This window comes from Gossypium raimondii, chromosome 13 (genome assembly GCF_025698545.1).
Source record: "Gossypium raimondii isolate GPD5lz chromosome 13, ASM2569854v1, whole genome shotgun sequence".
NCBI lineage: Eukaryota > Viridiplantae > Streptophyta > Magnoliopsida > Malvales > Malvaceae > Gossypium > Gossypium raimondii.
In genome coordinates, this window is record NC_068577.1 from 58,194,980 (window position 1) to 58,221,785 (window position 26,806).

A 26,806-nucleotide genomic window follows, 5' to 3' on the forward strand; every position below is an offset into this window, starting at 1 on the left:
GATAAAATATAACAAAACAAAATTCAAAATTTCAATTAATTAGATTAGGATAATATCAATTTTAACCGTCAACATTTACATCTTTTTCAAATTGATTGTTGTTCTTTTTTTTTAAGCTAAATTTGGTCATTATTCATTCAAAAAGAGTCTCAAGTCATTTTATCTAACGAAAGTGTTGGCATAAACATAAAATTGTGGCTCTTTTACTCAAATAGCCCAAAAAATATTATATTTACAAAAATAACTCAGGTTTAAAAACAATCACCAAAATAACCTAAAATAAACAGTATCCACTCTTTTTTTTTGCAGCAATAATTGCCTAATCATTGTGTCAGACTTAAAAAAAATTATTTTTTTGGGTTTTGGCTTTGTCAATGGCGGAACCCATATATTTTTTAAAAAATTGTATATCTTGATATCTAAAAAGAAAAAAAAATAATTTTGGGTCTTGATTGTCAATAATGGCACCCAAGAACAAATAAATTTTTTTTCTTTTTCAGATATCAAGATATATAAGTTTTAAAAAAAAATACATGGGTTCCGGCCATTGACAGGCCAAAACCCAAAAAAATAATTTTTTTAAGTCTTACACAATGATTAGGCAATCATTGGTGCAAAAAAAAGAGATATTCATTTTGGTTATTTTTTAATTATTTTAAACTTGAATTATTTTTGTAAATATAATATTTTTTTGGGCTATTTGGGTAAAAGAGCCTAAAATTGTTAACAATATTGCTATGGCAACCCATATGACAGTTTACATATAATTCATGTTGGTATGATAATATTTTGTCTTATTTACCATACAACAAATAATTTAAAATTTATAAACATATTCAAAAATACAATAAAAATAGTACTAATTACATGTGAATTACCATGTAAATTAAAATATTCAAAATTTTAATTTATAGTCTACATTTCTGTTAAAAACTCTTTTTGAAAAATAAATTTAGCTAAAAATAAGGGTTAAACAAAAAAATTGGAAATTTAAATTTCCCATTATACATTAAATTAATGGTAGGGTCTAGTCAAAATAAAACCTTTTTTTCTTGACCCTTAGCCAAAATAAAACTTAAATCCGTCTTCTAAAGCCTATTCCCCAAGAAACCTAAGCTAAAGCAAAAAAATCTATACAATCAAACCGGGCAAGGATTGGGTCCTTGAAGAAATAACTGAAATTGATTATTGATATAATTAAAGAAAGAGCACGTGTCGTTTTATTAGTTGACAGATTGTATCCAATGTTGACCACATTAAACGCGTATGGACCACTATATCAACGAATCCAAGGAATATATAAAATTTTAATTATTTAGCGAGTTAATATTGAGTTCACTCGTAATTTTACTATATATACATAAAAAGAAGGCACTTAGCAATCATATTTGTTATATGAATTAGGTTAATTTCACCATAGCCCTCAAACTATAATAAAAATTCTAATTTGGCTCTAAATTTCAATATCTTTTTATTGAATCCTCAAAATACGTGTACTAATGTGTCGCATATGTCGATTTTTTTATCTGCCTGATCGACAGTAAGGATATTAAATGTCAACTCAAATTTAACTTCAACATATTTAAAATGTGGAATTTAAAGTATACACATACAATTCAAAGTGTATACAACTTAGAGCTACATGTTTAAAACATGTAGTTCGGAGCATAAAGCAACTTAGATATGATATATTAACACGTTGCATCCATTATCCAAGCTATTCATACAATAGTATGCACATGTTTTAAATATACTATATGTGATATTTGGGTTGACATTTAACTTCTATACTGACATATAAAGGATTCAATTAGAATATTTTATGGTTTATGAATCAATTTAGAAAATATACAAAGGTTTGGGAGTTTTGGTGAAGTTACTCCATTTTTACTTGGTTAAAATATATAGTTGTCTGTAGTTAGATCTGTCCCAGCCCGGCCCGGCCCGACTGCCAGCCCGAAATATGGGCTCAGATAAAAAAACGAGACCCGTTTAAAAAATGGGCCGGGCTCGGGCTCAACTTTTTTGGCTCGGGCCCGGCCCGGCCCGAATATAATAAATATTTATTTTTATTTTTATTTTTTAATTTTAAAATACTTTTAAATTTTTTTATTTTTAAAATATTTTTTTTGTGTTTATTAAAAACCGGACCGGGTCGGGTCGGGTCGGGCTCGGGCTTATTATTTTTCCCGGGCCGGGCCAAGGCAAAATTTCAGCCCATATTTCAGGCCGGGCCCGGGCCTAAGAGTCGGGCCAAAATTTTTTTGGGCCCGGCCCGGCCCATGGACAGGTCTAGTCTGTAGTATTCAAAGATTTGGAATTTAATTATTCTACTTTTTGGATTTTAAAATTCAAGTCTAATTGTTAACATTGTTAATTTTGTTGGTGTGACATATTGAAAAAAAATACTCATTAAGTAGCAATGTAACTAAAAAAATGATATTACAATAAACCTGAATTTAATAAAATAATTGTAATAGTATTAACATTTGGAAATTTGAAAAGTAGAGAATTAAATTTCTAAAAATAAAAATATAGGGACTAAATAATAAATTTACAAAGAGTACGGGTACTTCTAAAAGATTTTAACCTTTTTATTTTAGTGTTTGTGTGTGGATTTCATATAAGATACTGCCGCACACAATCTCTTTCTCTCTTCCATTTTCAAACACTCCATAGTCGGCACCGTGTTCATAGACAAAACCAGAGCTTCCGGTTCAAACTCCATCTATCACTGTCTCTGTGAATCTCTGTTTCACTTTTTTGTTTCTCTCAGAGGTAATAAAATGGCGGTTCTCTCTGCAACTAAGCTCTTAATCTTCTTCTTCTTTAGTTGCCACCTTTCTATTTTCTCCTCCACTGCCACCGCCGTCTATACCATCGGCGTCAACTACGGAACCATCGCCGACAACCTCCCAACTCCGGCACAAGTAGCAAACTTCCTCAAAACCAAAACAAACATCGACCGGATCAAGATATTCGACACGAATCCCGACATCCTTAAAGCCTTCGCCGGAACGGGGATTTCCGTTACCGTTACGGTCGGAAACGGCGACATACCGTCTCTGGCTAAGCTTCCCGGAGCTAAAGCTTGGATCGAGAAGAACATCTTGCCGTATCATCCGAAAACAATCATCAGATACATCGCCGTCGGGAATGAAATCCTCGCCACGTCGGATAAAACTCTCATAGCTCACCTTTTGCCCGCCATGAAAGCACTCAGATCGGCTCTCGACTCGGCTAACGCTACAAGTGTTAAAGTCTCGACGCCGCATTCACTCGGGATATTGTCTACGTCGGAGCCGCCGAGTGCGGGGAAGTTCCGGAAAGGTTACGATAAGCTCATTTTCGCGCCGATTTTGGAGTTCCATAAGCAAACAAAATCTCCTTTCATGGTGAACCCATACCCCTATTTCGGGTTCAAGCCACAAACGTTGGATTATGCTTTGTTTAAACCAAACGGCGGCGTTTTCGACGCCGGTACGGGGATAAACTACACCAACATGTTCGACGCTCAACTGGACGCGGTTTATACAGCTATGAAACGGGTCGGGTATGAGGATGTGGATCTCGTTGTGGCTGAAACCGGGTGGCCTTCTGTTGGTGATCCGGGTCAACCCGGTGTGAGCTTGGAGAATGCGTTGTCGTACAATGGGAACCTCATTAAGCACGTGGACTCTGGTAAAGGGACTCCATTGATGCCCAATAGGACCTTTGAAACGTATATTTTCGCTTTGTTTAACGAGAACTTGAAGGAATCGGTTCCGGAGCGGAACTTCGGGTTGTTTAAACCCGACTTGAATCCGGTTTACGACGTGGGCATACTCCGCAGTGAACAGGTAAATTTTCTTGATGATTGCGTTAATTCTTAATTTCTTGAGTTAAATTCAAAATTCGAATATATTCAATTAAATATAAATTTTAAAATTTTAAATTCGAGTTTGATTGAAGATTTAATTGAGTAATTTAATTCGAACTTAATTAAGGTGGTTTAACAATTCAAGTTTATAAGCATTAGTGTGTTATTATGGTAAAAGTACCATAATTACTGAATTTGGCTCAATCGAAAGTTGAGTTCAACTCGATAATTACTAAATTGAATTAAGTTTTTATCGAGTTGAATTGAAATAATCTGCAAGTACTATTGTCTAATTATGTTAGAAGTACTATAGAGGTTTTATAATAGAAGTTAGTTACATATTGTCTCTTTTATTCAAAATAATGAGCAAATTAATTTTTGTACATTAGATCAAATAGTAAATTAGTTTTTCTGTTAAAATTTTTATTTATTTCTATGGTTAAAAACTGATCATTGTATGTTAAAATGAGGTATGTTTGGCATGCCATGTGCAACTATCTAGTCATTTTATCAGTTTTGTCAGTTTTTAACAGTAAAAATGAATGCAAATTTTAACAAAAAGTATCGATTTACTCTTTAATTTAACATATATAAATTTATTTACTCATTTTTTTGAATAGAAGGGATGAAATATAATCTAACTGATCTCTGTGATACTTTTACCGTCTAATTATGCACTCAACTTATACTTTATGAAATTAATCCCTAAAAATTAAAGTTAATTAATGATGTAAGGTTAATTGAGGTGCTAATTTTAAAAGTCCTAAAACTACAGTGATTGGTGGCAAAATTAAATCTGACACTTGCCAGCTTTGTTTATGTAATAGCCGACTTTGATTGATGTCGACGACAAGTCGTACGTGGCTTTGCTGTTTTAGTCACGCTTTCCACTTTTTTTAGTATTTTTACATTTTATTACCTGCTGAAAAAAAGCTCTCACTCTTTTCTTTTTTGTCTGAAAAAGGTACTTTATTTGTTTTATTCGGTATGTCTGTTTGAAAAAGTAATTTCGATTCAATTTTATACACTAATTTAGCTTCAATCTTTATTATTGGCCCATAAAAAGTATCATCAAGGGACTAAATGAGCAATATATACCCTTATTTTTCTTTAATTAATTAAATATGTCGGGGTTTTTAAGAGATAGAGAAATAAACTGGTTTTAGAGGGGGAGTATAAAAATACGTCCAGCTAGACGCATTTTCTGCACAGTTGGCAGAAAAGTTTATCAAACCGGATGAGCTTTTTACACAATTGTTATGAAAGCTCGTCCAATTAAGCGAATTTTCTGCATAGTTGGCAGGAAAATACGTTCAACTGGATGAGTTTTTATTGACATGTTAAGAAAAGCGTGTCCAGTTAAATGCATTTTCACAGCATCTTTTCAAAATTGACTTATTTTTTAAAATCTTGAAAAAAAAAATTCTATTTAACCAATTAAAAAGAAGCATATATGCACAATTTAGCCTCATCAAGGCATCTTGTTGGATTTTATTTTACCTTTTTATTTATTTAGTTGAAATTTATTTTGTCCTTTTTATTTAAAAAATAAGATAAATCCATCCTTATATTAGATTAAAGAAAAAAAATGAGGACTAAAAATTCATTCATATGGTGAGCCGAGCTGATTAGAGTAATTTGAATTTTTTGTGATGTAGGGGATGGGTCCGACATCAGCTCCAACGACGGCCACAGCTCCATCGGCGGCCATGGCTCCGTCGGCGGGAAAGGCGCCATCAAATGGTTCGGGGAAGTGGTGCGTGGCTAAATCAAACGCCAGCAATGCGGCGTTGCAAGCGAACATAGATTACGTGTGCAGCAGCGGAGTGGATTGTAAGCCGATCCAATCGGCTGGGGCCTGCTTTAACCCCAATAATGTGAGGTCACATGCATCGTACGCAATGAATGCGTACTATCAAGCCAATGGTCGTCATGATTTCAACTGCGATTTCAATCGTACGGGTGTCATCACCTCTACCGATCCAAGTAAGTTTCCCTTTACATCGTTAATATTTGGCATAAATTTGATTTTATATTTTTATAATGGTATTAGTAAGTTTAAGTTGAAAGAATTATTAAGGGTAAATTATATTAGTAGTCATTTAATTAATTTTTTTATTTAATTATGAAAATTATAAAATAGTCATTCAATTATTAGTAAAAAATTTAGTTATCTAACTATGAAAAGTTATAAAATAATCACTCAATTATTTAATTTTATCTTTCATGGTTACCTAACTATCTTGAATTTTTGGGTGTTTCTATTTTTATGTTAACTAGCTGATGATTAAAAAGAAAAATTAAGTAGTTGGCCGATCATTTTGTAGTTTTTTCATAGTTGGGTGACCAATAAATAAATTTATTAACAGTTGGATGACCATTTCTAAGTGACAAAAAAATAGTTAGGTGACTACTAATGTAGATTACTCAATTATTAATTGTTTCCATTAAAGTAATAAAGATTCAATTGACATATAATTTTATTATCAGTTGACGACGTTGATTGTGTAAGCGGATGGATTAGTTGAAAATTTTACTTAATCACTTTAACACATGATATCAGAATTAAACTGGATTGACCAATTGTATCAGTTGAATCAAGAATCACTAGTTCAATCAGTTCAATTGATACTTTAAAATCGGAGAAAGATTTAACCGGTACGAAAATCAATTGAAGTGATAAAAAAATTTTGAATCAAATTTAAGCTAGTTAGAATATTCAATTTTGTTTTCTGTTTTTATTGTTTGATTGCACTTTTTTTTCTAATTTGCTTTGAATTTTTTAATTTTTGAAACATTTTATAATGGTTGAATTAATAGTATGATGGGTTTGGCCACCAATTTAAATTTTATAACAATACCATAATGAAAACAAGTAATGGTATTATTGATTAAACTTATTAATAACAAGGATTAAACATCAACATTCAAAATGATAATTGGACTAAAACCAAAATTAGACCACATCTCATGGAAAAAAAACAGTTGTGGTTTTTAAAAAAGAAATAATAAATATGATTTGGACTGACAAAATTTTGTAATGGTGGCAGGTCATGCAGCTTGTAACTATTCAGTGAATCAAGGGTCAGGGTTAAAATTGGAAAGCTCAGTGGCCGCAAATACAATGAGATTTAGCGCCGTTTGGCACGTGATTTCTCTGGCTACCTTGTCGTACTGTATGATTTTTATTAGATTTTATTAAATTTGTAAGTGGCCTAGTTAGGTTTTTTGGTCAGAAGTTAAATTTTATTGGAATTAACATTTTTGCTTTTTGGGGGGCTAAGGTTGTACTAGACTTTCTGTTCAATGAGTGATATAGCATAAATTTTTAATTAATAAAATATAAAATATTTTAAATATGATTATGATATAAAAATGTATAGTTAGGTTTATGTGAATTGCTCGTGGATGGCTAGAGGGGAGCAGGTAAGAATCTTGGTTTCTAGCATGATTTACTCGCCGGTTGGATGGGCAATGATGGTTTTTTGCAGTCAACGCACTAGATCCCGTCGAATCCCATTGGGCATCCATGGTGGTTAGGCGTCGTCTTTTAAAGCCTTATCGCGATATGATTTCCTTCGTAGGAGGCGTTAATGCCGATGGTGAATGCTTAGTGCATTTAATTTCTTAGGTAATCGGTCTAAAATCATAATTAGACCTAATTAACACTAATACTTGATTTTAGTTTCGTATCAATATATTATGAAACAAGTTCAAATACTTGAAAATTCTCATATTTATTTCGGTTTAAATTCGACCATGAGAGAATCATGTAACATTAAGAACAAATTATTGTATAAATCTTTCTCACCACATCATCTATGGTCCATTTTCAATTATTTAACTATATTTCAAGGTTTTAGTTTGAGTTTAAATTTTAAGGGTAAAAAGTTAAATTACTAAAATTATGTGTGACATAAAAAATATTAAAATATTATTAAATAATTGAAAATAGACCATCACCATGAAATAATTATTAGAATAGGAAACAAAGTGTTTTTTTTTTTTTCACTTTTTAGCTCATTAATCAATCAAGGTGAGTTGAACAATCTTCACTCTTACCATATAACAAGTAATTGATTCAATAGTGAAAATCAACAAATTCTTCCACGAAACAAGATTGCGAAGAACTCGATTAATCCAAAAAGAAAATTCTTACGAAATAAGAAATTCCGAGCCCCTTCTCGCAGTTCTTAGTATTACCCTTCAATCTTGCGTTGCTGCTTGTGAATTAAGCTCTGCGAACCTCATGCCTACGCGCATCGAGTGCTTCAAGAACTTCTCAGCACATCGTGTCACACAGGTTTCCTCTTGTTTCTGCAACGTCTTGCGAGTGAAGTTGTCGATGCAGTCAGTGAAGCATCTCTCGACGAGTGAATTGTACATTCTCAAACTGTAAAATCAAAAAGCACCCATTAACAGATATGGAGATTGTATTGGAAATTCGAAACCCCTTCAAACCCTAATCTGTCCCAACCCTGGCCTAGTTTCTATCTCTTCTATAGTATAAAAGATATCCATCCATCTCCGTGTTAACAATGCTGATGAATCTGTAAATACAACAATGGCATAACCATCAATGGTTCCCAATCTAAACAAAAAGGATTTCAAGTACATGAAAATTATGGAGATTGTACCAAAATCCCTTCTAACCCTAATCCAAACCTTGACCCTACCCCAACTTTTTTAATTCTTCCCCAACGCCATAGAAAAGATATGTTTATCTCCATGTTAACAATGTTGAGATAAGTCTATAAAAATAAAAATGGCATATCCATAAGCTATAGAAACAAGATCTAAAAAAGGAAATGGAATAAAATTGGAACAAGTTTATCTTTATGAAAGGGAAAAGCTAGTATCAATTTAAGCATCCAGAGATAGATAACGGTGGTCGCTATGATCAACGTTATTCAAACTCCTCGAATTTTCTTAAATACCATATTTGAACACAAGTAAACCTATCAATTTTGACCCAAAACCAAAAACCCAATCCTAATCCAAGCCGTCATGATCATAAATCGTCTACAACTCCAACCTTTAAAACCTAAACTCGAATTGACTCGAACCATAACTGACTGAAACCCAAAACAACCAAAACACAAAAAGACCTGAACAAGTAATCTAAAATACCTCAAATAATTTGAACCCGTGAAGAACCAGCACGTAAAAACCGAGCTTCAAATTTAAGTAACCCGATCCTGAACCAATCAAAATCCGATTTCACAATCTCAATTGACAAGATTGACCCGACCCAAAATCAATCCAACCCTAACAGGTCTATTTGAAAGCAAATACAATGAAATGTGGGCAAAATACTAGCTAAAAGCATTATAAAAAATGGCTTTAAAAATACATAAATGTAGTTCCCAAAACGTCCAGAGGCAACATCAAAAAATGCCGCACTGGTTTTAAAGGAGAACAGATCTTTTAGCTCCTCATTAGATAAAAATACCCAGATTTTGAAATTGGAAATCTGCATCGTTCACAATCTGAAGAAGCTATCCCTTCATCCTAAAACTGTATTCCTTAACAAATTAAGAAAAAAATGACATTAAAGAGAGTGAATCCGAAATAACTCGAAGCTGAAATGAATCGAACCCGTAATAACCCAGCCCGTAAAACCCGATCCAAACCCAATTTGATAATCCGAATTAACCAGATTGACCCGACCCAAAATCAATCCAACCCTAACAGATCTATATGAAAGCGAATCCAATGAAATGTAGGCAAAATACTAGCTAAAAGCATCATAAAAAATGGCTTAAAAATACATAAATGTAGTTCCCAAAACGTCCAGAAGCAGCACCAAAAAATGCTGCACTGGTTTTAAAGGAGAACGAATTTTTAAGCTTCTCATTAGATCAAAATACCCAGATTTTGAAATTGGGAATCTGCATCGTTCAAAATCTGAAGAAGCTATAAGGATCATAAACCCTAAATAATCATCATAAAACTGTCTTCCTTAACAAAATAAAGAAAAAAAATGACAATAAAGAGAGTGAGTCACCTGTCACGAAGCTGAAGGTGGTCGATCATGGCTGACATTCGGGCCTTATCTTCTTCAGGGAGACCCTCGAGTGCTGCTAACATGTTCTTGTCCATACTGGATCCTACCTCTCTCTTTTTTTTCAATTGAATTTCTTTTTAGGATTTTGATCTTTTCTTTCTTTTACGAGGTGACTATAAGGGTTTATGTGAAGGGGCTTTTAACTTTCCATTCGTTTCAAGCAATGAAAAAAACCCTAGGAATCTAATATCTTCAAACCATACGGCGCCGTTCTACCTAGAGGGGTTGGGCCTGTATTTTTCAACCTGATTCGGCTTGGCCCGTCTCGTTTTTTCTGTTTATACCTCATAAAAATATAAAAATAATTTTATGTTAATATTTATATATTTTTATAATTAATTTTAAATAAAAATTAACTTTTATTTTTTAAACAGTGAAATGAGTTTTATAAGCGGGTCCAAATGAGTTATGGAATTAGACTAGAGTGTAATTGAGCCGAAATACTCGATCAAATATTCTTTTTTAGGTTTGGGCTAGGTTCAACATATAATTGACCCACTTTTGATTAAGCTTGTTTATCAATTTTTGTACTCAAGATTGAGCTCAACTCGATAATTAAGCTTAGTGTTAATAATATATATTAAGGAAATAACATAATTTAATAATATGAAAAGATAGATAAGGCTCATGAGCTATTCGAGTCAAGTATTACTAAGCTTGAATTTAACTAAAACGATGGCTCGAGCAACACAAGCTTAGCTCGATAAATACAGAATCGGGTTCGAATTTTTTTCAAATCAAATTCAAGTAACTTGCAAACATCAATATCTCATTTACACCCCTAAATTGAACCTTAGTACAGTTAGAGCTATGAACACCTCCAATTCTACCCTGTAATAATTAATATAGTTTCTTCGAGCAGGGATGTTCACGAGTCAATTTAGATATATTTATTTGGTTTTAAATTTTATTAAAATTCACTCCAACTCTATTTTCGTACTAGTGCATGAATACACACTTATTGGACAGAGATACGAAAAATGTAACATGGCATAAAACGCTCCAAGTTCTAATTTGATCAATGCCCTATGTTTTTGGTTGGGTTACTTAGGGTCCATAACTATGATACATTAGACCTAACTTGACCGTTAAGAAATTGATAGAGAAATCGGAAAAGACAAATCCCGATATCATACCGATGCGTGAATAACACGCAAGTATTTCACTTATGAATCATTTTATTACTATCTCGATGTCTTGCAATTACCTACGTTATCGAATAGAGAGAATTCAAGCTTTGCAAAGCCAGTTTTGAATGGCTTGACGTATGGCGTGGTTCGGAGTAAGATGCAAATGACTCAACTTCAAATTAGTCATTGGTGAAGTTTCACGGCCGTTTTGCAACCAGCCACGCAAGGCTTCTCCTTCGTATGTGAATCCATCGGCTGCCACTTGAGGGTCGTGCATTATTTCCTTTATAAAAAAGAAGCACGTATTAGACATTGGTTGAACATGTCAGATCAAATAGTCCAGAACCACAAAAGCAGGGTAGACATTATATCATAACGGCCAAATGCGGCTCGATCGACATGGATTAATGGATCGGGAAATCACTTCATTTAAGTGACATATATGAACTTAATAAGACACTTACCTGAAGAATTGGGCATAAAAAGAAAGACGGCACTGGCCGTTCCTCAGTGACATGCAACTGCCCTAGTTCCCTCACCAGAGATGGTTTTAGATCAGGCCGATCCCTACTGTATGATTCGCAGCATTGTAGCCCCAGATCGACCAAACGTCTTGCCACGAACATAGGCCATTCTCCGGCTGATTTATCAAGAATCGAAGCTAATTTACCGCTTGATATGGCTTTTCGAACCTCACCGGCTAACCCAACTGGTGGCCTTCTAGTGAGCATCTGTAGAATGACCAACCCAAAGGCATAAATGTCGGACTTGGGAGTCGGGACACCGATCCTCCGAAATTCTGGATCAGAATATGGGAAAGCACCCTTTGGCTCTGTACTACAATGGAAACTCGGGCAATATAGATTATCCTCTGTGACCAACCTTGAGATACCGAAATCGCAAATCTTGCAACTTAGTTCTGAATCAAGAAGAATGTTTTCGGGTTTCAAATCACCATGGACTATCTTTTCCGGTTTGGCAGAGTGCAAAAAGCAAAGAGCACTAGAGATTTCGGCTACTATCCGTGCTCGAATCTTCCAAGTCAAGGGAGAAACACTTGTTTTCCGGAAAAGCCGGTCTTGGAGACTTCCATTGGGCACATACTCATAAACCAGGGACCAGGCTTCGGGGCATACACCGAGCAAAGTCACCAAATGAGGATGTTGTAACTTGCTGAGAACTTGAGCCTGCATCACAAATGTAAACAAGAAAACATATAAAAAAAATTCAGTTTTTTTCGAGCAGTAAAACTAGTAAAGGGTATTCTCAAAGGCGCACAAATTTCGATAATTTCGGGTTCTGATAGAGAAGGAAAACAATGAAACCTCCTGTTGAAACTCAGATTGCCCTTGCATGTTGTGCGGATACAGCTTCTTTATAGCCACAGTTCGACCCAGCATTTCCCCCTTGTAAACACAACCGTGTCCTCCCTTTCCGATTTTGAAGCTCTCGGAGAAATTGCATGTTGCGGTTTGGACATCCGCCAATGAAAATTCAGCTAACTCGGGCAAATCTTCGACGATCCCGATGAAACCGTTACAAGTAGTGGCTCCAGCTTGCCCGCGACTTCTCCAACGTTCTAACCAACGAACGGCTTCTAGTTTTTGTCGTCTGATTCTCTGCTTTTCCTCTCGCAAAGTCACGATAGATACTTGGATTAGTTTCAATTTGCCAGCAACTTCATCATGTTTACAATTCGCTTCTTGTACACAATCGTTTAGTAGGGTGATGTTTCTTGTGGTCCTCTGTAGCTCTTCCATTGCTTCTTCTTTCTCTTTTATGAGCTTTTCTCGTTCTTGCACGGTAGCTCTAAGGGATTCCTCGGCTTTCTCTCTAAGCTTGACTTCATGAACACGGGCAGATTCGAGATCTTTGATCTGAAAAAATAACCAGCTCGTATTACCGTCATATCAACAATATGAAACTGCAACGATTCAAGCAATATGAACTCAAAATGATGCATAAATTCATTGAATCCATTGAAATGATAAACAGCAAGATACACAAACCGTAGTCCCTATGACGAAGTTCGGATATCTACCTTGTTGATAGCTTCCATAGCTTCCGACTCCAGTTTTTGGCGTTTTAACGACTCCGCTAATGCTTCGTTCTTTGATGCCTTAGCTTCCATACACGCTTCTCCAAGCTGACGGTACAGATTTTCATCCTCATCCTTTGAATAAGAATCTAAAGACAATCTCATTTCAGAAGAAGCACGTTCAGAGCCATTAGTAAAACTCGGGATAGACAAATTGCTGAAGCTAGATAACCTCGGTGAAAGAGACACATCCGTTTGTGCCACTATACTCTCGGTCAATCGGGTACTACTTGCAGCAAACGTTATGCTCAAACAAGAGTTAGAACGAAGATCGTCGGGGTGGACTAATGAATCAATGTTACGATGGGGCAGTGAGTTGGACCTCGATGATTTTGCAGTAACAGCCGCTTGACTGACTGGTGTAGACAAACACGGTTTTTCACAGGCTTCCCTCATCCAAACAAGTTTCCCTTTATCGACAAACCATATATCGCAAAAGCAGGGAACATACTTCGCAGCATAACTCGATTTGCTGGAGCTCTTTTTCATCCTCATGCAACTGCATCACACACACACACACACACACAAAATGAATATGTTTGTGTCCGACACTTACACGTGAGTCCAAGTAACACAGATGCTAACATTCAATAAAATATGAAATGACAAAAAAGTACGTGTCTTGGGCCTTCGATTTTTCAAGAGTACTTACTTTTCAGGTATGGCTCCCATAACAAGGTTCCTAATCCCGTGTCTCTTGACTAGTTCAACAATTCCTTTATGAACTTGGTTAGCCTCAATGGTGATAATGCTTATATGAACCTGCAAAAACGAGTGCTTTGAAGATGAAAATGCCATTAAATCGTATAATGGGGATATGACCCTCTAAGAATGCTACAAACTCGAGTCCAAGAACAAAAAAGAAAACATGCTGACCCGGACCTTAAATTTTCGGGGAAAATTCGAGTAATTTTCCAAAAGTTTCTTCAATTGTTCCTTCTCGTCCTTTCTATATGCAGAAAGGACTCGACTATTGGCTTGACTTGCTGGAAGTTTCCCCACTGCCAAATTATAAACACCAATTACATATTATTAAACCACGACAAATAACTCCATCAGGGAAGTCCAGTGAAGTGTCGGTCATCAAGAGCGGACAGACCCCTCAATGGGTCGGTGTTGTCTTTGTTGAGAGTTTATCTCCCAACTCTGCAAAGGGCCTGAGCGTTTGAAGAGACGGACAACAATTCACAGACTTCTCCCGAATCATTGGTGTTGTGTTCAAGTTTTTAATTGACATCAGTCTCTGGTTTGGACAAAAACAATAAGTTTACTAAAGGGATAAAACAACATTCAGTCCCTTAACTTCGTAACTTTTCTGACTTCAGTCATTGAATTTTTTTTATCCATTTTAGGCTCGAAACTCGACAGTTTTCCCTAATTTGGTCCCTAAACTTAAATCCAATTTCAGGTTTTTAGTATTTTAATAATTTTTGGTTCTATGATCAAATTGGGAAAAGTTACCAAACTCTAGAACTAATATGTACCAGAACTTCAGGGACCAAATTTTAAAAAAATGGTCAAATTCACGTACTAAATGTTGCTTTATGACACCAATTTACTAAATTCACCTCAAATCAAGTACATTTTACACAATTTTACCTAAATTTCTTAATTGCCTAAAAACATTTCACAGTTACAACACGCACACACACACAGAAACAAGCAAGAACACATATTAGCTAACAATGGCCAACAAATTCATAGTATAAATCAAAATTCCACCATAAAAAAAAAAAAAACACAACAACAAAAAGGGAAACAGTGAAAGGGAGAAGGTCTTTACATAAAGTGGGGATCAATGGAGAAGGCTGATGAACATGAAGCAAACAAATATGTTTACCGCCAAATCGCTTCAACGTCCATTGTAATAAATTAACCGCTTTCTCAACCGATTTTCCCACCGCTATAAACACTTTGTCTTTTTCACCGGCGTTAAAGCCTCCGGTTTCCTCAGCTGATTCCGGGAACTGGGTATTCGCCGGACGGTCAACTCGTGGCCTGAAACTCGGCCCTGGAATTGGGTCTCGGTGAGCTGGGTTGAGAAGCTCCATTTAGATTGGAGAATTTCTTACCTTTGTTTTTTGTTTCCTTCTCACTCAATGGAGTCTTTCGATTTGACTATGTTTTCGTGTTTGGGATGAACAAAGTGAGATTTTCTATTTGGTTTTCTTAATTTTCTAGGCGGAATTAACGAATTCTCCATTTTTTCCTCATGGGTTGGGGGGCTTGACTTTTTTGTTAACTTGATTGGAGAGAGAGAAAATCAGTTGGAATAGCAAGTAAAGAATTTGTGTTTAATTATTGAGAGAAAATTGAAATATATCTATACTTACCTTAACCAATTTGGAAAAGAGGTCACATATTATAAGACTTGTGATTTAAAAATTAAATAGTTCAAACTCATTTCATTAGATTTATTATTTAATACAAAAAATTATTTTTAACACAATCAATTAAAATTTAATATTCAAATAATTATAAACATCAATCATTAAAAACACAATTACACATAAAGCAAAGACCCAACACTGAAGCATCAAATTTGTTTATTTTAACTTACACTTAATTAAAAGTAATATTTTAAAATTAAATAGATAATTGAACAAATCAAATCATTAAATTATTTCAATCGATTAGAATAAATTTATTAAAATTTAAAAATCAAATTTAATCAATTTTAATCGATTCATTTAAAATGAGAGTATTCAATTAGGCATTTGAAAATTTTAAATACTCAAATTCTACTCGTTTAATAGTTTAAATTTAATTCAAAAAGTTTTCTAAGTGAAGTGACAAATAATTTACATTTAAATTTTCAATTAATACTAATCCTGTGTTAAAACCATGAATAACCCCACTCTTATATATAAATAAATTCTTGAAAAGGAAAACAAAAGAATAACATTGATAGGAGAGTTCCAAATGTCCCTGAGGGGTACATAACAAAACGGAGAAAAGCTAGAGAAATAATAAATCACAAATTCGCTGCCGTTTCATGGAATGGAAATCGTTAAAACATCTGCTAAAATGGAAGAAATAAAAATAAAAACGAATGAATGTTGAAGCTCTTATCATCATCTCCATTCTCTCTTAAGCTTTGCCTGATAACAACGATGAAAGAATTGCATTAATACCAATTATTATATTAGCAATTTTTTATATATTGTTCTTTTTTTATAGAGCAAAGCTTTATAGTTCATTTTTTTCGAGAATAGGAATATTAAAAAAAAAAAGAGTGAAACAGCATAGATAAAAAAAAACCTTGAGAGCTGAATTTGTTTTTTTTTTTAAATAAATAAATTAAATTAAACGACATTACTTGTAGGACCTCATGCGTTGTGAAGAACTAGAAGCACTTCCTGTGCACAATAGATGGGCCAGATTCATCATACTCTGCCTTAGCAATCCACATCTGCGTTACAATCCCAAATGAGTAAAATGCCTTTAGTAAATGCATGAATACACTTAGGTTGGTTTTGAGTCTGGTCATTTTGGAACAAGTCAATTTGAGTTTTAACATTTTCGGGTTATTTTGGGTTTGAAATTTGACTTTCCAAGTAGGGTTATTGAGAGTTTTGATCACTTCAAGTCTAGATCATTTAGGATACGGGTTGTTTCTGGTTCAGATCAAGACCAGATTGACAGGTCTATGCATGAAGCTTACTAGAGAGAACAAGCGGAAAATATACTAATAGTATTCGGTTCCAACGTGAGTATTAGTATGTTCAATTTTTCATGTATTTGGATGATCTTTAGTGGTAATATATCTCCATACCATTGTCTAGACAAGCGTCTACCACAAGTGTCAAAAATGAGTAATTTAATTAAAATAAAGAATAAGAGCAACATAGCCAGCACTTTGCCCTTTTCACTATGTTGCTTTAACTCTCCATTTTAGTTGAAGCACCCATATCCGACACTTATCTAGATATGAATATAGAATATGATCCCTTAATGAACCCCAAATACACGAAAATCTATAAAAATAAAAGTTTAAACATATTCGATATTTAAATCTAAGTAACATAGCTTCCTAAAATATAAAGCGCTTCTAATATGAATGGTAAATGCAGAATCTGTGATGAGAATGGAACTGTGAAAGAAGTAGATAAAATACCTGCTGGAAAGTACTGAGGGATGCTAAGATAGAGCCTCCAATCCAGACACTGTATTTCCTTTCAGGTGGAGCCACCACCTTAATTTTCATGCTGCTCGGGGCCAATGCAGTGATCTCCTTGCTCATTCTATCTGCAATACCGGGGAACATGGTAGTTCCACCACTGAGGACAATGTTTCCGTACAAATCCTTCCTGATATCGACATCGCACTTCATGATAGAATTGTATGTGGTTTCGTGGATGCCAGCAGCTTCCATTCCGATCATGGAAGGCTGGAAAAGGACCTCTGGGCATCGGAAACGCTCAGACCCGATGGTGATCACCTGGCCATCAGGCAACTCATAGCTCTTCTCAATGGAAGAACTAGTTTTGGCAGTTTCGAGCTCTTGCTCAAAGTCAAGCGCGATATATGACAATTTCTCTTTCACATCTCTCACAATTTCACGCTCAGCTGTAGTGGTAAACGAATAGCCACGCTCGGTCAAGATTTTCATAAGGGCGTCGGTAAGGTCACGACCTGCAAGGTCGAGACGGAGGATGGCATGTGGGAGGGCATATCCTTCATAAATGGGGACAGTATGACTCACACCATCTCCAGAGTCCAGAACAATACCTACATAAGGAGAACAGTTAGTATATGTGTTGAATCATGAAAACATGACAGTGGTAGAAATGGCAACCAACTCCGAGCTCACTTTACATATTCCCGAAGTAATCGGCAATGTCTTGAACCGAAATGCCAATTTTGACTTTGAGATTGTTTAGTTCAAGTTTTATCTATGAGATTGAGACTAGTCAATTGCTTACCAGTTGTACGGCCACTAGCATAGAGGGAGAGAACAGCCTGGATAGCAACATACATGGCCGGAGCATTGAAGGTCTCGAACATGATTTGGGTCATTTTCTCACGATTGGCTTTCGGGTTCAGTGGTGCCTCAGTGAGAAGAACCGGGTGTTCTTCCGGAGCCACACGAAGTTCATTGTAGAAGGTATGATGCCAGATCTTTTCCATATCATCCCAATTGTTGACAATACCGTGTTCAATAGGATATTTTAGAGTCAGAATACCACGCTTGGACTGAGCTTCATCCCCAACATATGCATCTTTTTGACCCATGCCAACCATCACACCTGTATGACGCGGACGACCTACAATGCTAGGGAACACAGCTCTTGGAGCATCATCACCAGCAAATCCAGCCTAAAAAGAGCAAAATGCATCATTGAAGAAGATCATATATAAATCTAAAACCAACAGCGTAGAACACCAGATCATAAGATAGTATCCTAAATTTATACCTTAACCATTCCAGTTCCATTATCGCATACGAGTGGTTGAATATCCTCGCCATCTGCCATCTTGTTTTGCTAGCTAAAATGAAACATCAGAATTAGATCAACATCGCAGCAAAACGAGAACCATGCATTCAACACTAGAAATTTTGAATCATTTATGAGAAAGATACTGGAAAGATATATGCAAAAGAAATTTTGTGATAAAATTCCAAATTCACAAATAATTAATCAATCGCAGACAAATTGTTCAAAAACTACTGTGATTAGATTAGACAACAGAATCCTTCATATAATCATACATTCTTATTTTCATTAATCTTTTGGTTGAAAGCCAATTCATCGAGCATTAAATACTAGAAGCTAAAGATTCCAAACAACAACCATTAAATCAATTAAACAGATAACGGATACATACAATCCCCTACAAAATTATCACAATGCTTAGCAAAACCATATCGAAAACCAACAATTTATGACGTTATATAATAAAAATGGAATATGAAGTTTTCATCTATTGTCATATTTGTTTCTTATATATTCTCAGGAACCAAACAGTGATTAAACTGAGAGTGAATACATACAATTCCTACAAGATTATCACAACGCTAGGCAAAATCAGATCGAAAATCATCAATTCATACTATATAATAAAACGTCGATCTGAAATTTTAATCTATTGTCTTCTTGTTTCATATCTATTCTCAGAAACCAAACAGTAGCTAAACGATCAATTAAACTGAGAGACAATACATACAATTCTGACAAAAGTATCACAATGCTAAGCAAAATCAGATACGAAGATCATCGAACTATGATGTTATATAATAAAATGTGAATCTGAAATTTCCATCTATTGTCCTTTTTTTTCTATATATTCTCAGGAACCAAACAGTAGCTAAAATATCAGTTAAACTGACCGGATACATACAATTCCAACAAAATTATCACAATGCCAAACAAAAGCAGATCGAAAAGAATCAATGTATGTTGTTATATAATAAAACAAGAATCTGAAATTTTCATATATAGTCTTCTTTTTTCCAGTATACTCTCAGGAACCAAACAGTAGCTAAACGATCAATTAAACTGAGAACGGAGACGTACATTTCCTACAAACTTATCGCAATGCTAAGCAAAATCAGATCAAAAATCATCAATTTATGACGTTATAAAATAAAACAAGAATCTGAAATTTTCATCTATAGTCTTCTTTTTTCCAATATATTCTCAGGAACCAAACGATCAATTAAAATGAGAGCGGATACGTACATTTCCTATAAAATTATCGCAATGCTAAGCAAAATCAGATTGAAAAAATAAACAGTTTATACGTTACATAACAAAACGAGAATCTTAATTTTTTCATCGTTTGTTTCATTTTATTTTCCTATATTTTCTCAGGATCCAAACAATAGCGAAAGAGAAATCACCTGCGCAAGAGCCAAAGGAATCAAAAAAAGGAAAACCAGAGATAGATTATCTCCAAAAGAGAAAATAAAAAAAGAATGGAAAGTGAAGAAATGAAACCCTTTTTTTGAAATTTAAAAACTTGAATGAAAAATCTTTTTACCGGGTCTTTCGGTTATATGCTCCTTTAACCGCGCTGCTAAAACCGGTTTCCCATCAATCTTAGAAAAATTATACTCAAAAAAAAAAAAAAACTTCAAATTAAAAATGGAAAAGTTAATTTGTCAATAAAAAATGGGAAAATGAAAAAAGAAATTAGAAAGAAAAAAAATTAGAAAAGTTTAAGATAAGTAGACCCAAATCAATCTTGTAATTAGTTTTACTTAAACCTGGCCGAGCTACTCACCTATATCTGAAGGTCCGCCCGAAATTTGGAAGGTTTTAAACAAAAAATTTAGGTCAATTTAAAATATGGATTGAGCTTGGGCTTAAAAATTCAAGGCTCGAACTCGACCCGGCCCAACTCGCTTTAAGTTTATAATACTTTATATTATGTTGTTTTTATATATATTATGTAATTTAAGACACATTAAAAAAATAAAAGTATACTGAATATATAATACTACTCTGATGTAAACATTAAAATAGTTTTAAGATGATAATATGAAAGTTTTCAATAAATAAAAAGTATATAAAATTATTAAATATTAAAATAATATAATATAAATATTTAAAATAATAATATCGAGGGCTTAAAATGGGCTTTGGTTAGTTCTTTTTAAAATATTAACGAGTTTAGACAAAATTTTAAGTCCAGATTTCGAGTCAGGTTGAGCTTGAACAAGTATATAATCTATGTTAATATCATGCTCCCATGAGTACCTCTAATTTTACTAACAAAAATATTTCAAAAAGAATGCTTATATATTTTTGTAATTAAATTTAAATAATGTATTTTATTATTATTTAATAATTATAATTATGCTAATATATAGTATTGTATTACGATACAATCATTATATATGTGAAAAAAATATGTAAATAATATATTTATAAAATATATAAAAAATTTCGATGAGTTTTTTTATTGAAATGGTTAAATTAAAGCTTTACACGCTATAATATCTTAGGTTTAAATTTTATCATAAAAATATTATATAATAGTATAAAAGATAAAAAAATATTATTAAATTAATATTTATTATTTTATAAAAATAAAATAATAATAATCATTTTTCAATTAAATTGGTGACACGAGTTGAGACAATAAATAATTGTATAGATAATATAATCTAAATAACACGTGTAATTTTTATGTTCCCATTGGTTTATACATTTTGTTTGCTTCGTCGTTTATGCTGAAAGTGTTTGTGCTGAGTCGGGTTTAAGCTTGATATTAACTTATTTTATACTTATTTAAACTCAATTTAGTTCGAAATGTGGGTTTAAAATATCGGTCGAGCCCGCTCATATTTGCAAATGGGTAATTCAAGTTCGATTAAGATTTGTTCATTTAAAAAAATTGAAATATATTATATTATTTTTAAATTGATATTTAATCATTTTTATATGTTTTAATTTATTATAATTTTATATATAATCAACTTAACATTTTTTATTGTTTAATATTGTTGTATTATATATTACTATAAATTTATTTTTTACGTGTTATAATTTACTTGATATAATTTATTACAAACGTAAGAAAACGAAACGATTAGGATTTCGAACCTTGAATATTTGATCCCGATCTCAAATCATGTTTTAGATACGCCTAATTTTACTAAGACCAATAGCCTAACCCATTGAACAGGTCTAACTTATGCATACTAATCTTATGCACACTCGTTGTGCTAGTGAAAAAAAGTCAAATTTTACTATTAATCCTTGAACTATGCTAAGTTGTAGATTTAATACATGTACTTTAAAATTGGTAATTTTTTGTCAACGTACATTTTAAATTTTCAATCTAACTTTTGATTAATTTTTACTGTTAGTTTTGTACTATGTGTAAAGTTGTAAATTTAGTTTATATTATCTATTTTGATTAGTATTAGTCTTACACTAATATTACACGTGAAAATAATAATTTGACATGATATTACATATGTGATAATAGATTTACCACATAAAATTTTGAACATAGTATACAAGTTAACTAATCTAACAAATATTATTTAATCTAGGATTGAAATTTGAATTTTAAAAATACAATTAGAAATTAAAATATAAAATTAAATGCACACATTTTATGCATGAAACATAAAATTACATAGAATCTTTACTTGCTTCTATAAACAGTTTATAATTTTTATAAATTACATAAAATTAATTTTTATTCCAATCTAAAACTTTATAATCTCATCTTCAACAGTTTTATTTACTTAATTGAATTTTCACTGTTGTAATATGGATTTTATGAGTTTTTTTATTTTAAAAATATTACACAATCTAATTCGATCAAACTTCATTAATAATGTTAGAAATTGATATAATTAAGAATAATCCTACGCAGTGCTCGTGTCAATGGTAAAATAATAATAAATTGAAAATTAATAATAAAATTTTATATATTTAATTTTATATAACCATTAAATAAATCTTAATGTAAACTTTTTTAGATATTTATAATGAATGAAAATACAATTAAAAACAATGTAAAGTCTATATAAATATCTTATTTTAAACTTAATAAAAAATTCATTATGATTTAAATGAAGAAGATCATTGCATTTAAATAAAAAAAATGTTGTTAATTATTCCTTTTCTTTTTGAAAAATTTTATTATAGGTTTTGACCATAATTTCTTTTTTTGACACGATATATAGAACTGCCCATAGACTCTCCGGCCCAAACCTATAAGCAGGAGAACAATGCGCTTCCGTGTACGTGAACCCACACTTTCCTACATTAGTAACAGTACTCATGCCAATCAAGCTAAGACTCAATTGATTTAATTCTTATGTTTTAATTTCAAAATACTCTTAAAAACCCTGTGTGTTAACTTAATAATTAGGATGTTCGCCGTTCTAAGCATGACATATGTTCAGATTGCACTAATCGCAATTAAGACTTTACCCTTCACCAAAAAAAATTGATAACAAACATTAAACTTTCATTCGGCAAAGAAAGGAAATTAGTACATAGACATGTGTAACACTTTAATTGGTTAATAGTTATAGAATCTTAATGCAACATCCAGAATGAACAATGAGAGACAAAAGTAAAAACAAAAAGTCAATCACATAATATTAGAAACCGATATACCATTACCACCTTGGAGAAAGAACCTTTCTCTCAACACAAAATAATAAAAGAAAATATAAAAAAAACATTTCAAATACTCAAATGGCCATTAATTCCATAAATCAATGTTCTTTGAATCAAAACCCTTGATTTTTATTTCCATTCCCTCCCCCACCCCCCACTCACTTTCAGAAGAAATCAATGAAACGATGTTCCCCAGAACCTTCATTACTACTTTCATGGTTATCAACACCACCAGCAGATATCGTCGTCTCACATGAAGTTGAACCAGTTGGTGATGATGAAGCCATTAACGTCTCTTCGGAAACACCAGTCGGGTGCAATGGAAACAATGGCAATGTCTCGTGATGATTAGTGGCGCCGCCGCCATTGTTGAATGCTCCATTGTTTAAGTTTTCAGTATCAGGTGATGGAACCATGGTATGATCATAAGCATTTCCGTTGTAAAATAGAGCCTTTCCAGTTTTACCAATAGGCCTGCCTTTTCTTTTAATTGATCCACTAGGGAGAAGAACCTTGGGACACTGAGGGTAAAAGCCTAGATGATGATGATGATCAGCTTGTGGTACGAAATATGGACCAGCACAAACAACTGCAGAAAAACAAGAACAGATGTTCTATAATAATACTACAAATGGAAATATAACATGTTTCGTCTGTAGAGTATTGATTATATAGATTGTAAACTATAAATCAGTTTGAAAGGAACAGTCAGCAGCATCAAATATATATATACAAAGAAACTATAGGAAAACATGGAATTCCAATCAGAAAATGTAGTTTTTTAACAGATACTGCAGAAAACAAGCACAGATGTTTTATATAATACAACAAAATGGAAATAAAACATGTTTTGTCTTTCTGACTGTCTGTAGGGTATTGATTATATATATTGTAACCAATACAAAGAAAATATAAAAAAAAGCACGGATTTGATCCAAAAAATGATTAACTTTCTATAAACAATGTAGTTTTTTTAACAGAGTTTTAAACCCTTTTGACACACATATCGACCAGCACATACAACTGCAGAAAACAAAAAAAAGATGGTTTCATATAACACAACAAATGGAAATATAACATGTTTTTGTTTGTCTGTAGGGTACTAGGGTATTGATTAGATAGATTGTAACCTATATACAAAGAAACAATAAAATCAAATCCAAGTAAAACGTGGAATTTGATCCAAAAAATGGTTTTTTTTAACAGATTTTGAAGCCCTTTTGCCACACTTATTGACCAGCACAAACAACTGCGAAAAAACAAGAAAAGATGTTTCATATGATACAACAAATGGAAATATAACATGTTTTGTCTGTCTGTCTGCAATATATGGAATCAAATCCAAGTAAAATATGGAATTTGATCCAAAAAATGGTTAATTTACTATAAACAATGTAGTTTCCTTTAACAGATCATGAAACCCTTTTGACACACATATCGAGCCTATCTGCATGTAAAGACACCTTATAACGAAACTCCATATATATAAACAATGATAATAAACAAAAAAAAAAGTATTAAAAAATTTGGGTTTCCGAGAAAATAACCATTGGTGCAAGGAGGAGGATGAAAAACAGGTCGAGCTCGATGATGATGATGAATGTAACGGTTGATATAAGCCAAATTCTCTTGCTTTTGTTTCTGCCTTTGACGAGCTTTATGATTTTGGAACCAATAGAACACGTTTTTGCCTTCAATGGTGCCATAAGCTTTGAGCCTACTGGTTATTTGCTGTATCTGGTCAGCACTTGGGGTTCTTATCCCTTGCTTGTACAAGCTTTCAAGCATGCTTATTTGTTCCTTCGTCGGGTTCCACCGTGAATTCCCACCACCACCACCGCCGCCGCCACCGCCACCTTCCATTTGCAGATAAAGAAAATGAGGGTTTGATTTGGATTTTGATTGATTATTGGAGTAGGGTTTTGAGAGTTTGGTTTAAAAAGAAAAAATAAGGAGGGTGTATAGCGATTGGCATGGGAATTGGATTGCATGGCTTTTGGACTATTTGTTTAAATAGAAGAGAAAAAAAAATAGTCAAACAAGTAAAGATGATGAGAGAGAAAGAAAAAAAAATTTAAAGAGTGAAAGATTTGAGATTGACATGCGTATTGTTTTTTGCGCTGAAAATCTCTGAAAACATGGCGGGTAGCGGCTGATGAAGACGGGGTAGTCGTCCTTTGGTTAAATATTAGTTTCAGTCCCTTTATTATTCTAAAAAGCCGAAATTGCCCCAGCAAAAAAGTGGGTTGAACAGTTATAAATTGATGGTAGGGTCTCGGGAATGAAAGAAAATAAAAATAAAAAACTTGATGATGGATACGCCATTGAAGGAGGGGGAAAAAAAAGACAAAGGGTTGGGTTGTAAAGGAGAAAGGCAAGGAGGGGTAGTAGGGCTTTGGGAATTGAAGTAGAGGGTACTGGAGAGAGAGAGAGAGGACTCAACAGAGATGAGTGCATGCAGATGAAGATGTATCGTCTAGGTTTAGGTGAACACTGTGTACTCTGTGGGTGTTTAGACTTTAGCTGCCTTTTGCTTCATCTTCTATTTGTTTCTCCTTATTATATAATCTATACATATTTTACTACTATCTACATAGATATATAACTAATATGTATGGACTGGTTAGGGATAAGGGAAAAAAACTCGAAAATCTAAATCTATTTTAAATATAGTGTTTGGTGTTGTTGAAATATTTAAATTTTCAAAAGATGTTTTATTCTTCAATAAATAAAATAATGAAATACTTGTAAATAAATATTAATAATTTTATTTAATTATAATTAATTATAAATAAATACTACATGAAACTTTAAACTTAATATTTATATTTATTTTAATAATTATAATTAATTAATATTTAATTATATTCCATCATTATTTATTTATAAATCTATATTATTTTTATAATATTGATTTTTTTAATTTGCAATAAAGGTTTCATAGATAATGTTGGATTCGGTTTTGTTTTCATAAATTTTATGAAAATTCGAATTCAACCATTTTTTAATTTTTTATTGAAATTGTTCATACTAAATTATCGCACATCACGTAAGATAATTTTTGTTAAGAAAATTTTAAAGCAGGGGTGAATCTAAGGTACAATAGTGGTCTTGACCCCAAAATAAATAAAAATGCTTTGTAAGTCTCTTAATAAATTATAAAATAAAAATTAGTATAATGATAAATTTATCTTTTAATCTCCAAAAATTATAATTTATTTTTGACTTGCTTAATTTTGTTCTTACACTTCCCTGTTTTTAAATATTTATCACCAACAATTATATTGAATTAGCACAATTTTATGTTGATATAATGCATACACAAACAATTATATTAATTTAATATAAATAAATGTAGGTATCATTTTTTTTTATAAATATGTACAAGTGAATTAAAATCTAAATTTCATATATACATATGAACCATAATTCAAGTTTGAGTGATGTAACTGTACCGAATCTTAAATTATCTATTTTTGCCAACGTCACCTCCTCTAATCTTATCTTCGCCTCCACCTTCTTGCCACTCAATGTTATCACTATTCGCCACTCAACATACTA

The 26,806-nt window shown here is 32.9% G+C and overlaps 5 protein-coding genes across 7 annotated transcripts; 1 reads left to right on the top strand and 4 right to left on the bottom strand.

Moving 5' to 3' along the window:
• Positions 1-2,643: 2,643 nt before the first annotated feature.
• LOC105782194 (glucan endo-1,3-beta-glucosidase) lies at positions 2,644-7,218 on the top strand. The gene is made up of 3 exons (XM_012606751.2): positions 2,644-3,839; positions 5,518-5,845; positions 6,910-7,218. The coding sequence occupies exons 1-3, from the start codon at positions 2,787-2,789 to the stop codon at positions 7,059-7,061; spliced, it is 1,533 nt and encodes a 510-aa protein (XP_012462205.1). The 5' UTR covers positions 2,644-2,786; the 3' UTR covers positions 7,062-7,218.
• Positions 7,219-7,832: 614 nt separating this feature from the next.
• On the bottom strand, positions 7,833-10,074 carry LOC105782197 (mitochondrial import inner membrane translocase subunit TIM9). The gene is made up of 2 exons (XM_012606759.2): positions 9,867-10,074; positions 7,833-8,252 (listed from the first exon to the last, which is right to left on the bottom strand). The coding sequence occupies exons 1-2, from the start codon at positions 9,959-9,961 to the stop codon at positions 8,066-8,068; spliced, it is 282 nt and encodes a 93-aa protein (XP_012462213.1). The 5' UTR covers positions 9,962-10,074; the 3' UTR covers positions 7,833-8,065.
• Positions 10,075-10,898: 824 nt separating this feature from the next.
• Positions 10,899-15,450, bottom strand: LOC105782192 (U-box domain-containing protein 33). 2 transcript variants are annotated; one of them, XM_012606748.1, is made up of 7 exons: positions 14,938-15,450; positions 14,037-14,155; positions 13,807-13,916; positions 13,098-13,653; positions 12,382-12,933; positions 11,521-12,243; positions 10,899-11,339 (listed from the first exon to the last, which is right to left on the bottom strand). In XM_012606748.1, the coding sequence occupies exons 1-7, from the start codon at positions 15,203-15,205 to the stop codon at positions 11,157-11,159; spliced, it is 2,511 nt and encodes an 836-aa protein (XP_012462202.1). In that variant the 5' UTR covers positions 15,206-15,450; the 3' UTR covers positions 10,899-11,156. The 2 variants fall into 2 exon arrangements, with proteins under 2 accessions (XP_012462202.1, XP_012462204.1); XM_012606750.2 differs by lacking the exon at positions 14,037-14,155 and having other exon boundaries at positions 14,938-15,087.
• A 579-nt stretch (positions 15,451-16,029) lies between these two features.
• On the bottom strand, positions 16,030-20,128 carry LOC105782195 (actin). Of its 2 annotated transcripts, none has more exons than XM_012606757.2 (6): positions 19,999-20,128; positions 18,572-18,644; positions 18,080-18,473; positions 17,272-17,885; positions 16,483-16,566; positions 16,030-16,255 (listed from the first exon to the last, which is right to left on the bottom strand). In XM_012606757.2, exons 2-5 carry the CDS (start codon positions 18,629-18,631, stop codon positions 16,501-16,503), a joined length of 1,134 nt encoding a protein of 377 aa, XP_012462211.1. In that variant the 5' UTR covers positions 18,632-18,644; positions 19,999-20,128; the 3' UTR covers positions 16,030-16,255; positions 16,483-16,500. The 2 variants fall into 2 exon arrangements, with proteins under 2 accessions (XP_012462211.1, XP_012462207.1); XM_012606753.2 differs by having other exon boundaries at positions 16,474-16,566.
• Positions 20,129-23,409: 3,281 nt separating this feature from the next.
• LOC105781980 (WUSCHEL-related homeobox 2) lies at positions 23,410-25,108 on the bottom strand. The gene is made up of 2 exons (XM_012606486.2): positions 24,793-25,108; positions 23,410-23,834 (listed from the first exon to the last, which is right to left on the bottom strand). The coding sequence occupies exons 1-2, from the start codon at positions 25,106-25,108 to the stop codon at positions 23,410-23,412; spliced, it is 741 nt and encodes a 246-aa protein (XP_012461940.1).
• Positions 25,109-26,806: the final 1,698 nt, after the last annotated feature.

Bases quoted from the DNA above. Each gene is read 5' to 3' on its own strand.
- LOC105782194 (XM_012606751.2), top strand. From the start codon at position 2,787: ATGGCGGTTCTCTCTGCAACTAAGCTCTTAATCTTCTTCTTCTTTAGT. The intron at 3,840-5,517 runs GTAAATTTTCTT...TTTGTGATGTAG, and splicing joins GCATACTCCGCAGTGAACAG to GGGATGGGTCCGACATCAGC. The intron at 5,846-6,909 runs GTAAGTTTCCCT...TAATGGTGGCAG, and splicing joins CATCACCTCTACCGATCCAA to GTCATGCAGCTTGTAACTAT.
- LOC105782197 (XM_012606759.2), bottom strand. From the start codon at position 9,961: ATGGACAAGAACATGTTAGCAGCACTCGAGGGTCTCCCTGAAGAAGAT. The intron at 8,253-9,866 runs GTGACTCACTCT...TTGATTTTACAG, and splicing joins CACCTTCAGCTTCGTGACAG to TTTGAGAATGTACAATTCAC.
- LOC105782192 (XM_012606748.1), bottom strand. From the start codon at position 15,205: ATGGAGCTTCTCAACCCAGCTCACCGAGACCCAATTCCAGGGCCGAGT. The intron at 14,156-14,937 runs GTAAAGACCTTC...ATAATTTGGCAG, and splicing joins TCCATTGATCCCCACTTTAT to TGGGGAAACTTCCAGCAAGT. The intron at 13,654-13,806 runs GTAAGTACTCTT...TGTGTGATGCAG, and splicing joins ATGGGAGCCATACCTGAAAA to TTGCATGAGGATGAAAAAGA.
- LOC105782195 (XM_012606757.2), bottom strand. From the start codon at position 18,631: ATGGCAGATGGCGAGGATATTCAACCACTCGTATGCGATAATGGAACT. The intron at 18,474-18,571 runs GTATAAATTTAG...TGCTCTTTTTAG, and splicing joins ATGGAACTGGAATGGTTAAG to GCTGGATTTGCTGGTGATGA. The intron at 17,886-18,079 runs GTAAGCAATTGA...CTCCTTATGTAG, and splicing joins TGCTAGTGGCCGTACAACTG to GTATTGTTCTGGACTCTGGA.
- LOC105781980 (XM_012606486.2), bottom strand. From the start codon at position 25,108: ATGGAAGGTGGCGGTGGCGGCGGCGGTGGTGGTGGTGGGAATTCACGG. The intron at 23,835-24,792 runs GTTATTTTCTCG...GTTTTTCTGCAG, and splicing joins TCCTCCTCCTTGCACCAATG to TTGTTTGTGCTGGTCCATAT.